A 17,430-nucleotide genomic window follows, 5' to 3' on the forward strand; every position below is an offset into this window, starting at 1 on the left:
TGCTTGGGATACGGCAATTATCAAGACAGGCAAAGGGGCCTGCCCTCCTGGAGCTGACATTCTAGTGGGGAGAGAGAAAACATTCCATAACAATAATTAATAAGTAAATTAAATAGTCTGTTAGAAAGTGATAAGAGCTAAGGAAAAAAAAAAGCACACCTGTGTCACAGTGATTGGCAGAAGAGATTATACTTTTCAATGAGCAGAGGACCTTCATGGCTGCTCCCCAAGGCATCTGTTAGTGTGAGGGAGGAAGCTCTGGACAGGGGTGATAGGAAGTCCCTTCCTGACCCTGACCTTGTATCCCTCTCTTCCAGGCGCCACAGCCTGAGTGACCAGACCATGGAGACCCTGCTTGGTGGCCTGCTGGCATTTGGCATGGCGTTTGCTGTGGTTGACGCCTGCCCCAAGTACTGTGTCTGCCAGAATCTGTCTGAGTCGCTGGGGACCTTGTGCCCATCCAAAGGGCTGCTCTTTGTACCCCCTGACATTGACCGGAGGACGGTGGAGCTGCGTCTGGGTGGCAATTTCATCATCCACATCGGCCGCCAGGACTTCGCCAACATGACAGGGCTGGTGGACCTGACCCTGTCCAGGAACACCATCAGCCACATCCAGCCCTTCTCCTTCTTGGACCTCGAGAGCCTCCGCTCCCTGCACCTCGACAGCAACCGGCTCCCTAGCCTCGGGGAGGATACCCTGCGCGGCCTGGTCAACCTGCAGCATCTCATCGTGAACAACAACCAGCTGGGTGGCATCGCCGATGATGCCTTTGAGGACTTCCTGCTGACTCTGGAGGATTTGGATCTCTCCTACAACAACCTGCATGGCCTTCCCTGGGGCTCTGTGCGGCGCATGGTCAACCTGCATCAGCTCAGCCTGGACCACAACCTGTTGGACCACATTGCTGAGGGCACCTTTGCTGACCTGCAGAAACTGGCCCGCCTGGACCTCACCTCTAACCGGCTGCAGAAGCTGCCCCCAGATCCTATCTTTGCCCGCTCCCAGGCCTCTGCTCTAACCGCCACACCCTTTGCTCCACCCTTGTCCTTTAGTTTTGGGGGGAACCCGCTGCACTGCAACTGTGAGCTTCTCTGGCTGCGGCGGCTTGAGAGGGATGATGACCTGGAGACCTGTGGCTCCCCAGGGGGCCTCAAGGGCCGTTACTTCTGGCATGTGCGTGAGGAGGAGTTTGTGTGTGAGCCGCCTCTCATCACCCAGCACACGCACAAGCTGCTGGTTCTGGAAGGCCAGGCAGCCACACTCAAGTGCAAGGCCATTGGGGACCCCAGCCCGCTCATCCACTGGGTGGCCCCAGATGACCGCCTGGTGGGGAACTCTTCGAGGACTGCCGTGTACAACAATGGCACCCTGGACATCCTCATCACCACATCTCAGGACAGTGGTGCATTCACCTGCATTGCTGCCAATGCTGCTGGGGAGGCCACGGCCACTGTGGAGGTCTCCATTGTCCAGTTGCCACACCTCAGCAATAGCACCAGCCGCACAGCACCTCCCAAGTCCCGCCTCTCAGACATCACTGGCTCCAGCAAGACCAGCCGTGGAGGGGGAGGCAGCGAGGGTGGGGAGCCTCCCAAAAGCCCCCCAGAACGGGCTGTCCTTGTGTCTGATGTGACCACCACCTCAGCCCTGGTGAAGTGGTCAGTCAGCAAGTCAGCACCCCGGGTGAAGATGTATCAGCTGCAGTACAACTGCTCTGATGATGAGGTACTGATTTACAGGTGAGCTGGGGCTGCACAAGGGCAGGAAGGGGTCTGGCTGGGTAAGCAGGAGGTGGGGTAAGGGCTTTGAGCTGTTGCTAGCTAAAGCCCTGTTCCCCAAAGGTGCCTGTAGGGATCCTGGGATAAGCCATGCCATTTGTGCAGGTAAGAGGAGCTAGAAAGAACATCTACATGTTTAAGAAGAAAAGAATCCACATGGGCAACCTGAGAAGATTTGTATGTAGGAGGACCAAGCCGCTAGGGGTGTGGCTCTGGTAGGTGGTCATAGGGCTTTGAGCCGCAGAACTTCTTGTTTTGAGCCACAGCTAGAGGGTAGGCATGAACAGTGAGTGGACCTCCTGGCCAAAGGGTCTGACTCCTCCAAGGAGGAGTGAATCTGGCCTTCACATGGACTCAGATGCAGTCATGATTAAGGTTTTGAGGTGAGAAAGAGTAGAATTCAGATCATGGCTTGGCCACTTGCTAGTTATGTAATTCTCCTGGGCTGCCTCAGTTTTCCTCATCTGGAAAATATGGGTGATCCATACATAACTTACTCTGGACACTTAGTTGTAGGTAATTGAACCCAAGTTGATACTGGCTTAAAACAAACGAACAAACAAAGGAAGAGGTAACATGTTTGCTCATGTAATTGAAAACTTGAAGACCTGCTTCAGGCTCAGCTACATCAGAAGCACCACAAACATCCTTCATTCTCAGAGCTTCTTACCTTCACTAAGTTCCATTTTCTTCTAGGTTGACTTTATCCCCTGGTAGCCTCTACCCTGAGCAGCCCTAGCAGGAGAAAAGTGTCTCTTTCCCAGTTCACTCCATTGAAGTCCTGAATGAGCTTCAATTAGCTACAGAAAGTCACATGAGCTCCTGAGATATTAGAGGTGGGGTCATCCTGTCCACCTGTCCCGACCTCTGGGTGTTAGTCTCTTCGACTGGAAGTGGAGACATTGATGTTGGCCTTGTAAATTTGCTGTGAGAATCTAGGGCCTATTTTCTAGGCATGGTAGGAAGGGAGGTTTAAGATAGAAAAGCTGCAGCAAAATTGCTCAAGTCATTCAGCTGGAGGGAGGAACTCACAGAATGACAGATGCAGGCGGGAGGCCCCAGAGGTCTGACCGCTCATGAGTTTCCTTCTCAGGTAGCCTCAGTTTGTGTGAAATATGAGGAACATGGTCTAGAATCTTACTGTTCAAGGAATGCAGTTTCTTTTCAAATCCTGTGTTTCCTTTCATGTATGTAAAATGATCCTGTAGACTGCACCTACAGCCAAAGTGTCCATAGGTCAAGAGAGGTCAAGAACCCTTGATCTATTGTTGAAGTTTCTTCCAGCTCTGACCTCCAAAGTTGATGAGTCTCAGTGGGAAGGTGTGGGAGATAAGCCGGGGAAGTTCCCTTACCTGGTGTATGCTTATGTGGACTTTCCTTCACCTGGTTCATCTGGATAGCAGCTTCATTTCTCAGGATGAAGGGAAAGCAGTATTAGAACTTAAACATATGCATGTATACATGTGTGCAGAAAGATACATAGATATAGAGATATAATTAAATATAAATATACATATGTATATTTTTATTTATAAAATTAATAGTCTTTGTAGCAAATTTGAAAAATAGAGAGAATTGATAAAGAGGGAAATAAAAATTACATGTAATTCCGCTACTCAAAATTAATCAGAGGCCTTTAGTCTTTCCATTTTATTTCAATTCAAAACAATATTTATGATCATTCTAGTGTGTACTTTTGTTTCTTAATTTCTCCACTCAACATTATAGTTTGCTTAGTTCCTATGGTGCTAACATATTTTTCATTTGGCTGTACCATAATTTATTTAACCAATCTTCTATTGTGGACATTTAGGTTGTTTACCATTTTTTAATATTAAAAGTAATGCTGCAACGAATGTCTTTATACATAAATTTATTTGTGCAGCTTCAGTGATTTTCTTAGCATATTTTCCTAGGAATTGAATTACTGGTTTAACGAGCAGAGTATAACCTTTATATATTGTACATGAATATTTATTTACCCTCTCACCAGAGTGTCAGGTGACAGCGCCCACTCTGACCACACCTTTGCCAATTATTGAATATATAATTGCTTGCGTCTTTGCCAATTTTATAGGTGAAAAATGGAACTTATTTTAATTTGCATTTCCTTGATAACTTATGAGATTGACCTTTTAAAAATATGTATATTTCTTCACTTGTGAATGTATTATATGGTCTTGACTTTGATAAAAAGCGTGAAGGGGAAAAGGTATCAGCTCTAAGGCTTGCACAGGCCCAGGAGGAAGGGAACTGAAGTTTGGGGTGGGGGAACGTTGGTGTCAAGGGGGCAGCATACTAAGGTTGCTAAAATGGTGGCCTCCCAGGGGTCCCAGGAACTCTGGGAGGGTAAGTGAAGGGGTTGGAGCTGTAGCCCTGAAGTCAATCAAGGTTCTGGGGACATGGGGTTTATAAATATAAGTAAAATCAGAGGTCTTGGAATTAAAAAAAAAAAGATGCTGAGTTGCTCTTAGAGCACCATGAGGATTAATAGACATACCGCACAGAAATCTCCCCAGATAGCATGGGCACATAGGAAGCGTTCAAGGAACACAAGTTATTTTATCTTTGGTAGTGGTAGTAGTATGGGAATGGTGAAAGTAAGACCATTATCTTGTCTGCCAGCCTGGGGAATGAAATGGAAGAGCAAGGTTAGATACACAGTTCGGGCTTTAAGTAAACAGACTTCCCACCTTTTAGAGCAAAAGGTCAAAGTGTTGTGTATGTAGCAGTCACTAGCTGACACTACTGCCCACTTATGTATGTGTGACGTGCAGCTCCACAGGCAATCTCTCATTTAATTCTCCTGGACATACCAAGAAGTGTAGAGGCCGAGAGAATGAAACCACTCCCTGAGGTTGCACAGCCAGAAAGAGGTAGGACCGAAAGAGCCCAGGCCTCTGGCTTCAGACTCAGCCGCCATGGCCCTGCTGCCCTGCCTGTGACTCTGGCTCCAGAGGAACAGGAGACTCAAAGAAAGAAACTGCACTTTTAGGAACAAATTGTTCCCGTAAGGAGGAAATTACACCAATGGCTCTCTGATACGCTCCAACTTTGACAGGAAAGTGTACCAAAAAAAGAAAGAAAGGCTTGTATCCAAAGATGAATATTAAAGAGGAGCACATGCCATACAGAGAGAACTATAGGCAGCCAACAAGGGCTTTTAATCCATGTTTAGAGCAAGAAGAGAAAAATTACAAAGGTCTGCTGTTTGAGAATGGGGTTGCAGGAGACTGGACAAAGCCAGTAGGCAAGGCCAAGCAATTTCCAATATGCCTCCACCCTCCCCAGCAAGAACGACAGCAACAATATAGTCGGTCCTCACTTACCATCATCCACAGGTTCTGTGACTTTGAACAATGCACCATATAGCCAAACCAATTTTACCTTAGACTAATTGATGCATACACACAAAAGTTAAGTTCCTTTAGCATCTATCAATACTATAATGGAAAGACAGTATTATTGGAGGACCTGGTTAAAGGTACAAATCTGCACTGAGAACTTTCTTGCACTGGGAACTCTTCTAAAGGCTTTGTGCGTAAGTCATTTAGTTTTCATAAAACTCCAGGAGGCCAGACTGTGCTTCTACCACATTTTATATAAGAAACTTGCCTGAGGTGTTACATGGTGGGGTGGGGCAGGGGGCTTAGTAGCACAGACAGAATTCGAATCCAGGCAACCTGGGAAGGACAAGACCAATACTATGGAGAGGGATCCATAGCTCAGCAGAGATGTATCACACTGCCAGACTGGTCCCCAGGACACAGGGGTCACTTCTATGTCTAAAGGAACACTAGGTGAGGTTCCCAAGCCCAGGCAGTGATCCAGAGACAGCATGGACAGAAAGGGAAGTGTGTAAGATGGGAGATGGGAAGATATTCTACTTTGCAAAGAATAGACCCAGAAAACCATAGGATTCTGGGCTGCACATGGGCATTCCAAATTCTAGAAAGAATTTTTCAACAGATGGGTATAAGCCCCTGGAAAAGAATGCTGACTGCCAGTCCTGGACCTGGGTTCACAGGAAGCAAATCCTGCCAAGTTGTTGAGCTGTCTTCAGGGGACACAGTGGACAGTAGTTCTCAACCTTTTAATCTGCATCCTGGTCATTCAAGAGGGCAACACTTCTCAGTGACATCCCTCCTTGTACTGTGATTCTCCACTAGACCCCATCCCCATGATGGGGTCCAGAGCAAAGTGGACCAGGATCTCTGTGGTGATAAGTACATTTGGAAAACGTCCTAGAAGTTTCCAATGGCTGAGACTCACTGCCATAAATAGCCCACCACAATTGTATGGGGCATTTGACAAAATCTCACACTGTATTTGGAACAAAATGGAGAAATGGAAACTGATAAAGCGGACTTATAACTGGCCAAGAGCCAGCCTGGTGAATAAATTGATGTGAACATGCAGGAACGCCTCTGCCTTGTGCCTCTGTCACTGTGCTGTGCGGTGTGTCAACGTGGATAACAACACAGGAAAGTGTGTTCCTTTTGACTCAAGGACTCAGTTGCCTGAGTTCAAGGTGAGGAAAATCTGGCTCTACTGGAATTTTGTGTGGCATAAGCTCAGAATTTTAGTTGATCTCAAAGACATCATGGCCACAAAGTGGTGGAACTGCTAAAAAAAACTCCTGTAGTTTTCAGTTGTGTTAACAGAAGCAAAGTGCTCGGGTCACATATGGGAGGTTATGATTTTAGTCACTGAATCATTCACACTGGTCAGAACAGAGCTGTAATATGTTTAATACAGATGATGCAGTCTGAAGGGTCATCTTTTACCAACTGCACTGTGTCCAGTGATCAAGTGATGGAAATGTAATTCTGGAAGCTTACGTGTTATGGGCAAAGGTTACCTTGGAGATGACAGGACTTAGAAAAGAAATCATAGCACCCTTAACTTGTTCAAAAAACTTCCATGAGTAGAAGAGAAGAAAACACACACATACATGCACACAGGAAAGAGAGAGAGAGAGTAGGCATCGGCCCAATACAAGAAAAAATTCCAACAGCAACAGCTTTCCATGCCCCTCTCATAGCTCTCTCTCTCTGGCTGTGGAATGATTTGGCTTTGTGTCTTTCTCCCTCTCTAGCATGTGCTATTCTTGTGTGCTCAGCTCTGGACCCTGCAGCTCCTAGTGAGTCCTGGCCCATAACAACTAACAAGTCAACATTTGGTGAACTGAACAGAATGGAAATGAACATCAGAGCTGCCTACAGCAGAATAAGCAAGGGCTTCCACTAAGTCGTCAGCTGCCTGGGCCCGAAGGGTTCAGGCAGAACCCAGCTGACTCTGTGCCAGGGCTACTGAGTAGGCAGCCTGAATTTAATGTGTGACTTTAAATGAGTCCAGCCCTGATAGTCTATGACTCTGTTTAAGACTTTTACAATCCCAGGACCCAGACAATATTGTTACCATGGTTGCTAAATCCACCTGCTTTTACAAGCTGGGGCCCCTAAAGCATCTTGCCTCTCATGGTTAGGGAGCCCTGTCTCATAAGGTTTTGAGTCCCAGGGCCTGAGGACCCAGACAGGGACTTTGGCAATGGCTCAGATTGTCCAACCAGACCTGGACACAAGTCACTGACAGGTCACCCTTGACTCAAGCCTGGGGAGTTGTGAGCCGTGTCTGAAAGCATCAGGTTCTATTCTACATGCCAAGAAGGGAGAGCAGCAGCCTGGATAATCCCAAATCATGGATAACTCAGGATTTGAATTTGGCTATGAAATAGTGTCTTGTTCTTTTATCAGATATTAGCTGTCTAATTATCTAATGGTTCCTGCCTACTTCCCAAGACATTTGCCTTCCCTGAGTACACACTGCTGAGCCCTGCCGGCAGGTCCTGAGTTATGCTGGACACAGACAGTCCACAGGTGGATCCTGTTTCCCATATGTCTAGGGAGGGTAAGTTCTCCCATCTCTCAGCCCTAGAACCTGCCCTTGCAGGAAGAGGCCTACATTAATAGGGACAGTGTCAGAGGGAGGGGGGACAATAAGGGGAAGAGAAAGGGTGGCCAGAATTGAGTCAGGAAGAAGGGGTTCCCCTTACTCACCCAAAAAAAGCAGCAGCCCATTCCAGCTCTGCTTCCTCCCTGGTGTGACATAGGAAATTAAGTGCCCTGCATGTTATTATCAGTCCAAGTAACTTTCACAAACACTTGTCTCCAAGAGTCATCAAGAACATCTGTCACCAGGCATTATGTTGGAACAGTCCCCAGGAGGGCCAGGGGAACAGCAAACATGCTTCTAAAGCACACTGCAGAATTAGCCAGGATGCGGCGTTGCCTTCGTGGTACTTATTAGGCTGCTATTCTCTCCGTGTAGGGAAAGTGAGGGATTATGAGAAGAGAAACCTTGCAGATGGGGGGAGTCTCCCTCACTGTATATGCAGATCTCCCTTTCCATACTATATTCTTCCATGATTCTCATCCATACCCCCTATGCTGGGGAGACTAAACTACCCTGCTGAGTTTTTTTGGGCTGGTAAGAAGCATCTTTTACTCTTGCTCTGTCTCCCATCTTAGGAAAAGATAAGAAAGCATATTCAGTTCCCATTCCACCAATCAACACTTCAGTGGAGATTTGCTCCCTCCCCATGAAAATATAGCTGCCTTTAGCATGGGGTAGAGGAACATTTACTGGTGAACTGGGAATCTTGTGGGTATAGGGAGAAACTGCTAGGGATAGGTGTGCTTAAAGGGAGAGGGCATGGCAGGTCCAGGACCTGCCACCTATTCAGGGAGATTCTTTGATTCAGCTGCCTGCCCAGACATCCCAGCTTCTACTGAAAGGGTTGATTGAGCCCCCACAAGCAGAGGAAGAAAAGGGCATGAAGAAGGAACTTGGGGTAGGTTGGTGGGGAGGGAACTCCTTGGCAGTTCCTTGGTTGGAGCCAAAATCAAAATCAGCCTGCCTTGGATTTTACTTTTCTAAATATTTCTAAACTTCTTTCATGCTGTTTGATTGTTAAAACCTGACATCCACAAGTAGGGATGGACAGGACAAATACTATGCCCATTTCATGGATGGTAAAACTAGTCTCAAAGGAATTGAATCAATTTTGCAAGGTTCTACAAAACAGACTAGACATGTGGTCTCCAATGTCCATGTACCATGCTGGGAGGCACACCTCAACAACACCCCATGGAGGTTTTGTGAAGGCTGAAGACTTGGGCTGAGAGCACTAACTGTTATTTCTCTTTCTGGGAAGAATAGGGTAAGACGCTAGGAGTCCAATAAGATTTCTTCTTCAGCTTTAGTGTCTTCCCTCACATTGCTAAGGTTCAGCAATGTTGGAGCAAAGGGGCATGGGGATGCCAGTGAGAACCTTGGATCCCACTCAGAAATAGCTCCCTGGAACCAGCTAGCAGACAAGGTTAAGATGAGGATTTCTGGGTTTCATGTCTCATCAGGTGAGACATCATGAAGTGACCATATCGTTAGAGGTATCACAGAGAAAAATGAAGCTGGGAGCAAAAGTCTAGAGTGACAATTAGGATAATAACTTAATGTGACTTAAGGGTATATGTCTGTCATGTAAAAGAAATACAGTGGAATAGAGTTTAGGTCTAGTTTTCTGTGCAGCATGACCACCAGGAGACCCAGTTATCTTTGTGCTCTGCCATCCTCAGCACAGTTTCTGTCCTGAAAATCACCTCATAGTTCAAAATGGCTGCTGGAGCTCTAGCCATCACATCTCTTTTCTACGCATCATGAACTATGAAAAGCCGAAAGGTGAGAAGGCAAGGGGGAGGGGATTCTCAGAAACTCTAGACAATACTTTATCTTATATCTAATCAGTCACTCCTGACTGTAAGGGAAGCTGAGAAACGTAGTTTTTTAAAAGGTAGGCATAATATACATCCAGTAATATAGAGAAAATAAGAAGGCAGCTAGCATGCCTAGATCTGGGTTTGTACTCCAACTCCACCAGTTACTAGTCCTTGTCCCATGGACAAATCATTTCACTGTTCTCAACCTCTGTTTTCTGTCTGTAAAGTGGGAACAGAGATTCCTTTCTGCATATTTCATATGTTATGGTGTGGACTGAGTTAGGTCATGTATTTGAAAGTGCATCTTTCATAGTCAACTATGAAGTACTGGATACATGTAAGGACTTATTGTGATTAAGAGCCTGCCCGCTTTCCCTTCTTAACCCCCTGTTCTTGTCCCTGTTCTCCAGACTGCCTCCTGTGGCACCGTTCTTCAAAGCCTTACTCCAAGAGAGCTACAAACCAGGAAAATGATCTGATAGTGTTTTTAGATATCAAGGTATGAGGCATAACCCCTTTCAGAAATTTTTGTAGTTCAACTAGGAACTCTGGAAGAACCAAACAAGTGAATCTCTAATGGTGTAATTTAAAAACCCACAGCAGGTTTGTGTGTTGGAGAAATATTTTTTAGGGGTACCTTCCAAGAGTGTCTCAAATCATATCACTACCCTCTCTTACTGCCCTCTTTCTTTGCACACAAAGATTCAAAAAACCTTCAGAGGTGACTGACTTCTCCACTTGTTATTTCTTCATCACTCTCAAAAAGCTCTGGCTGGAGACACCTCCGAAGATAGAAATAATTAGCAGACTAAAGGGCTTAGTGTGCATCAGGTCTGCCTCTTCTCTGAAATGTGGCTTTTTCCCCTCCTAGGAAAGGTGAACCAGACTACCAGTCCCTTGTTAATTTTATATATGTTTGGATAGTTTAGTAGTAAGGTGAGGATATTGCTTATTTCCCTAGAAAAGCACTGAAGGTTTATAGAAGGAGGGGTTGGGAAGAGGAGTGTCTGGGATCTTTAGGGCTTGTGGTGGTAGCAGCCATGAGAATGACATCAATCACTCCTCTGACAGCTAGACTTTGCCAGACATCCACTGCAGCTAGCTCCTGTCAGCCTCAGTACAGCTCTAAGAAGACCTGGGGTGAGCAAGCAGTGAAACCAGGTGTTCTGAGACCAAGCCTGAGGTTTCCCACCACCCCAGCATCTTCCAGCCCTGGCTTCACATTGCAGTCCCCTGGGGAGTCATATAACCTCTCTCCAGGAGATCCTGAATCAGCTTGGTGTGGCACCCACCAGAGCATCAGTAATTTTAAAGTTCCCCAGTGACTCTGATGGGCATTAGCATCATGCCCCTGTACCCAGTGAAATCAGGGGCGTGGGAAGCACTGGTGGGGGGGACCCCTGCCAATCCCACAGCTGGCGGTTTGGTCTCTGAACTTCTAGTGATGGTAGAAGGCAGAAGATCTGGATTCTAGTCCCAGCTGTAGCCTAGTCACCTTACCTCTCTGAGACTTTGCTCCAACTATAACACCGACATAAAAATCCCTTCAAATGGGGGTATCTCCAAACAGATAAAGTATGGGAAACACTTAGGAAGCACAAACATTTTGTGCATTTTAGTTGCTGAAGTCATTTTTCTCATCCCTCAGCTGAGCATGAATGATTGATACGGGCATATATTTATTGTGCTTCACAGATACTGTGTTTTTCACAATTGAAGGTTTCTGGTAACCCAGCCTTGAGCAAGTCTGTAGGCTCCAGGGTCCCAATAGCTTTTGCTCACTTCGTGGCTCTGCTGAATTTTGGTAATTCTCACAGTATGTAAATTTTTTCATTATTATTATATTTGTTATAGTGATCTGTGATCAGTGGTCTTTGATGTTACTATTATAATTGTTTTGGGGCACCATAAAGATATCCATAAAATATGGAGAGTTTAATCAATAAATGTTGTGTGTGTTCTGACCATTCCACCAACCAGCAGTTCACCCATCTCTTTTCCTCCATCAGCCCTTCCTAATCCCTAAGACACAACAATATTGAAATTAGGCCAATTACTTATCTTACAGTGACCTCTGAGTGTTTAAGTGAAAGGAAGAGTTGCACATTTTTCACTATGTATCATGAACTACCAATGATTACACTTGGTGAGGAAGGCATGTCAAAAGCTGAGACAGGCTGAAAGATAAGCCTCTTGCTCCAGTTAGCCAAGTTGTGAATACAAAGAAAAAGTTCTTGAAGGAAACTAGAAGCGCTACTCCAATGAACAATAAGAAAGTGAAACAGCCTTACTGCTGATGTGGAGAAAGTTTTAGTGGTCTGGATAGAAGATCAAACCAGCCATGACATCCCCTTAGGCAAAAGCCTAATTCAGAGAGCAAACCTTAACTTTCTTCAATTCTGTGAAGGCTGAGAGATGGGGAAGCAGCAGAAAAAAAGCTAACAGGTTGGTACATAAGGTTTAAGGAAAGAAGCTTTCTCCATAACATAAAAGTATGAGTGAAGCATCAAGGTGAATGAAGCTGCAGCAAGTTATCCAGAAGATCTAACTAAGATAACTAATGAAGGTGGCTACACTAAACAATAGATTTTCAATTTAGATGAAACAACATTCTACTGAACTTTCATCTAAGACTTTCCTAGCTAGAGAGAAGTCAGTGCCTGGCCTCAAAGCTTCAAAGGACAGGCTGACTCTTTTGTTAGGGACTAATGCAGCTCTGTCTTCAAGGTGAAGCCAGTGCTCATCAACTATTCTGATAACCCTAGTCCCTTTAATAATTATGCTAAAGCTATTCTGCCTGTGCTCTATAAATGGAAAAAAGCCTGGATGACAGCACATGTTTTTACAGCATGATTTACTGAGTATTTTAAGCCCACCATTGAGACCCACTGCTCAGGAAAAAAAAGATTTCTTTCAAAATATTACTGCTCATTGACAATGCACCCAAGCTCTGATGGAGATGTACAATGAGATTAATGTTTTTTTCATGCCTGTTAACACAACTTCCGTTCTGCAACCCATGAATCAAGGATTAATTTTGACTTTCAAGTCTTATTGTTTAAGAAATACATTTCATAAGGCTATAGCTGCCATAAATAGTGATTCCTCTGGTGGATCTGGAGAAAGTAAATTGAAAACCTTTGGAAAGAAATGACCATTCCAGATGCCATTAAGAACATTCATGATTCATAAAGAGAGGTTGAAATATTGACATTAATAGGAGTTTGGAAGATGTTGACTCAAACCCTCATGGATGACTTTGAGGGGCTCAAGGCTTCAGTGGAGGAAGCAACTGCAGATGTGATGGAAAAAACAAGAGAACTGGAATTAGAAGTGGAGCCTGAAAAAAATGACTGTATTGCTATAATCTCATGATCCAACTTTAATAAGTGAGGAGTTGCTTTTTTAAACAAGCAGAGACTAGGTTCTTGAGATGCAATCTACTCCTGGTGCAGATGTTATGAGGATTGTTGAAATGACAACAAAAGATTTAGAATATTTCTTGAACTTATTTGGTAAAACAATAGGAAGTTTTGAGAGAATTGATTTCAATTTTGCAGGTCTGCTGTGAGTAAAATGCTATCATATACCATTGCATGCTACAGAGAAATTGTTCATGAAATGAAGAATCAATTGTAGCAAACTCCATTATTGTCTCATTTTAAGAAATTGCCACAGCCACTTCAATCTTCATCAACCACCACATGGTCAGTCAGCAGCCATCAATATCAAGGCAAGACCCTATACTATGAAAGGATTACCATTCACTAAAGGCTGAGATGATGGTTAGCATTTTTTTAAGCAATAAAGTACTTTTAATTAAGGTATGTACATGTTTTATGTATAATGTTATTATGCACTTAGTAGATTACAGCATACTATAAAGATAACTTCTATGTGTACCAGGAAACCAAAAATTCAGGAGACGTACTTCATTGTGGTGGTCTGGAACTGAACCCACAATATCTCCAAGGTGTGTCAATACAGGAAAGATGGAATTAGGGACTCTAGACAGGAGCTCCTACTATCTCCCTGTCCTTCACTTCTCTGAGCCTCAGTCTTCTCATCTGCAGAATGGGAATAATAATAACTGCCCTGCATACTTCACAAGATTGTTGAGAAATGGAAGATGTCAGGATGAAAGAAGAGCATCTTTATAAAGTGTTTCTAGTAGCAGAGATCTGACTGCAACCCCTTAACCACATGTGGGGAGTTGGTTTCTGTCATGTGACACAATCCCAGAGGGAGGTAATTCAGGGCTGGTATAATTTCTCTGTGGACCTTGAGGACTGAGGCTCCTTCTGCAGGTCACCTGCACAATCTTTAACATGTGGATCACTGTTCCTTTGCTTGCTGACACTTCCACCCAGGGACCTTCTCTGGGGTGTCCAGCCCACAGGCAGGACCGTCTCAAGTACAGAGGAGGTGATGTCCTCAGGAGCAGCCCCAGCCTGTGACAGAGGGAGTTGGAGGGTTAGCACCCCAGCTGCCTCCCCTTGGGTGGGGGGGAAGAAAAAGGAGGACAATTGAGTCATGTTTTATCCTGTCTCCCAGAGGGTCCTAGGGGAACTGAACCCCAGCTGTCCACAGTGGTAACTCACTTAGCAAAACACACTGTGTTTATTTCCTTCCCCACTCCATTACCAAATGGTCCTGAGTCCACCTCCCACAATAAGCTAATGGTACTGGAATCCTTGTCTCAGGGTCTGCTTCTGGGAGATGCAAGCTTCCCCCAAGAGTCAGCCCGTTTAGAGAGCCTCCCAGAAGTCTCGTGCAGTGTCTTCTGCTTCTCTCTCATTGTGTTTCCTCCAACCTGCATTGGAAGTAGAGAAAGGTAGTTGTTTGTTCAGGTATGTTGCCTCCCCAAATAAAACCAGGGCTCTGCTGGGAACTTAGGAGAGGAGAATGGGTGTTGGGGAGGTATGCAACCTCAGCTGAGCTGTGGCAAAAGCATCGGTGTCATTAATGTTTGTTGGCACCTGCCCACACAATCCCAGAATCCAGTAGCCAACCTGCAGCTGAGGCCAGCCTGGGAAGGAAGCTGATCAGGATGCTTTTCTGCCTCATGTCGATGCTCTGTTTTCGTCTCTGGAGACACTGAGTCACAGTGCAGCCAAGAGGGATTTGTTAGTTCTTGCCAATTAAGCCTATGGTCTGGAATGTGTGTGTGTGTGTGTAGCAGGTCACCCTGTGAGTAACAGAAGGGTTTGGGATATGAAATCAAATTAATGTCCATCATCTTCAGAGCCTCAGAGGTGGGGGCCGGGGTAAGTGGGTAGAATCACACAAAACCACCGACTGGTGTGCGAGCCTAGGGTGAAAGCTGAAACAAGGAGACATGCAATAGGGATGAAGAAATCCATTAATTATTTATAAAGGAGAGCTATTTCCAGCTGGGGTGGGCTGCAGAGATGGACTCCAACTTCTGTGGCTGTGGGGCTGATGCTGTGGGTGGGAGTACAGACCCAGATGTGGGAACTAACTTCCACTGCTTCGTGAAGAAGATAAGTGGTCAGAAATTAAACATCACAGGGAACTATCAAACACTTAACCTTCTAACTAGGTAATTAGCTAGTGATGGTACTTAGTTAAAGGGCTTTTCAGTTTAGTAATTAGCCACCTAAAAGGTTAAAATGTAAATGAATTACTTGGTGAACTTTATCCACTTGAGCTTTTTCATTAGCTAACTAAAGCAAATTCACATACTTGCCTTGGGAGGGGTATATTCTGTGGGGCTCTCTGGCCCAGGTGGAGAGGAGCACAAGCTGTGTCTTCATATAGGTGGGATTTGGAGGAAAGACAGGAGGGGTAGCTTTCAGTGGAACCGGCAAAGAAAGAGAGAGGCAGAAAGAATCAGGCCTAGTCAAGAACCTGTGTGGGCTCCTGATATATTTAGGCAGCTGTTGCCTCAATAATGTTTCAAAAATCTAGGTGGGCCCTGGGCTGGGTGGCTCAGTTGGTTGGAGTGTCCTCTTGTGCACCAGAAAGTTTCATGTTCAATCCCCAGTCAGAGAGCATACATAGGTTGCAGATTTGATCCCCGGTTGGAGAACTAGAGGCAACCGATCGATGTCTGTCTCTCCCTCTCTAAAATCAATAAAATCATATCTTCAGGTGAGGAGTAAAAAAATCAAGGTGGCTTACAAGCACTAACATTTAATATTCTTATTTGTGGGTCTATAGGTTGCTTGGAGTTCAACCAATCTCAGCTGGGTTGGGCTGGGCTGGGCTCCAGGCTATAGATAGCTTTAGACTTTCTTTATGTATCTCATTCCAGAGCCTAGGCAGGGGGACCATGGCCATGCAGAGTATGTTCTTCTTATGGTGATGGCAGAAGTGTAGAGAGTAAGCCCAACTGGAAAAGCCAACATCAGGTGTCTGCTGGCACCACATTTGGTACATTCCATTAACCTATGTAAGTGACATGGACAAGCCCAAAGTTAGGGGGAAGGGCATGTACTTCACGTACCATCAGACCATTTTATTACATCAGGTACCATTTTATTACAGGGGAGTGAAGAAGCAGGACCAACAACTCAGTCTTCCACACCTGGCCTACCTGGTAGAAAGGCTATCTCCATGACAGTTGTTCTCAGATCTGAGCACAGTCAGTCACCTGGTGGACTTAGCACACAGATGCAGGATGCTTCACCCCTGAGTCTCTGACTGTGTATGGAGTGTGGTCTGAGAATCCGCAGTTCTAACCACTGAGCTGATGCTCTCTGTCTGAGAACTTCCAGCCTAAGGAAATAATAGTAGTTTTGTTCAGAGGGGATGGGAGAGGGCCTTGAATGTCAAGCAAAATAGCTATACTTACTGAGCCCTTACTATATTTTAGTTATTGTTTTTAAAATTTTCTGTGTGTTCTTTTAGTTGGTAAGTCAACCCTGAAAGGTATGGTATTGGCACTTGACAGATGAGGACTCTGCTGGGGGTGCAGGATGTGACTTATGAGGTCCCACAGGTTGGAGATGATGGAACTGGAGCTTGTAGCCAGAGCTCTGTCCTGACCTCAGGCTTTTTTTCTGCTAACAGTGGGGACCCAGGATTGAGTTCTGAGGGCAGGAATGATCTGTGGAGGAGAAAACTCTGGCTTTGTAACTGGATGCTCATAGGTACAAACCACACTTTGACTTCTGGTGGCTAGATTTTCATTTATTTAATCAACAGATATGTATTAAGTATTTGCTTTAGGGTAGACTCTGGTCAAGACTGTATGGTTGGAGCAAGATAGGCAAAGTCCTTGCCTTCAGGAAGCTTACATTCTTATTGAGGAGAGGGTTAATAATTTTTAAATGTGCACTAAGCATAAAAATAACTAGTGTAAGGAGACAGAAACTGGGAGTTTACTGTTGTGTATGGGTGGTCATAATGGCCTCTCTGAGGACTGACATTAGATGGAGTGAAAGAAAGAGCCAGGCAGTGGAAATAACATGTGCATAGGACCTTGGGTAAAGACAAGCTGGTCTTGTTGGAGAAGCAGCAAGGAATCCAGTGCATCTGGAGGAAAAGGTAACAGCGAATGATGGTAGAGGACTGGTCAGGGCTCGATCATGTAGGACCCCAATAGACCATAATGATGCCTTGCATTTTATCCTGGATGATATGGGAGCCATTGGAGTGGTTGAAGTCAGGAGGGTGGCATGATGTGATTAGAAAGGAAGATTCTGGCCACTGGATGAAGAATAGCCTGCAGAGGGTCAGGGATGGAAGCAGGGAGACAAATTACAGGATGGTTGCGGGTGTCTTAGCTTTGTCTTGAGATCTCTTGCTCCATACTGTCCACATCCATAAAACAAGAGAAGGATCCTTCCATCTTTTCCCCTTGGGCTATATGGGGCAAAAGGAGATCAGGGTAGGGGCATGTGAAT

At 45.2% G+C, this 17,430-nt stretch overlaps 1 protein-coding gene across 1 annotated transcript in view; it reads left to right on the top strand.

Annotated features, from left to right (window-relative positions):
• Positions 1 to 327: 327 nt before the first annotated feature.
• The window catches only part of LRFN2 (leucine rich repeat and fibronectin type III domain containing 2), a 40,026-nt gene continuing 22,923 nt past the window's right edge, over positions 328 to 17,430 (top strand). The window contains exon 1 of the mRNA XM_037153772.2: positions 328 to 1,742. Coding sequence (XP_037009667.2) covers positions 343 to 1,742 — 1,400 coding nt within the window. The 5' untranslated portion in view covers positions 328 to 342. The remainder of the gene's footprint in view (positions 1,743 to 17,430) is intronic.

The sequence above is a fragment of the Artibeus jamaicensis genome, unplaced genomic scaffold (genome assembly GCF_021234435.1).
Source record: "Artibeus jamaicensis isolate MK-2021 breed Jamaican fruit bat unplaced genomic scaffold, CSHL_Jam_final contig_1803, whole genome shotgun sequence".
In the NCBI taxonomy this organism is placed as follows: Eukaryota; Metazoa; Chordata; class Mammalia; order Chiroptera; family Phyllostomidae; genus Artibeus; species Artibeus jamaicensis.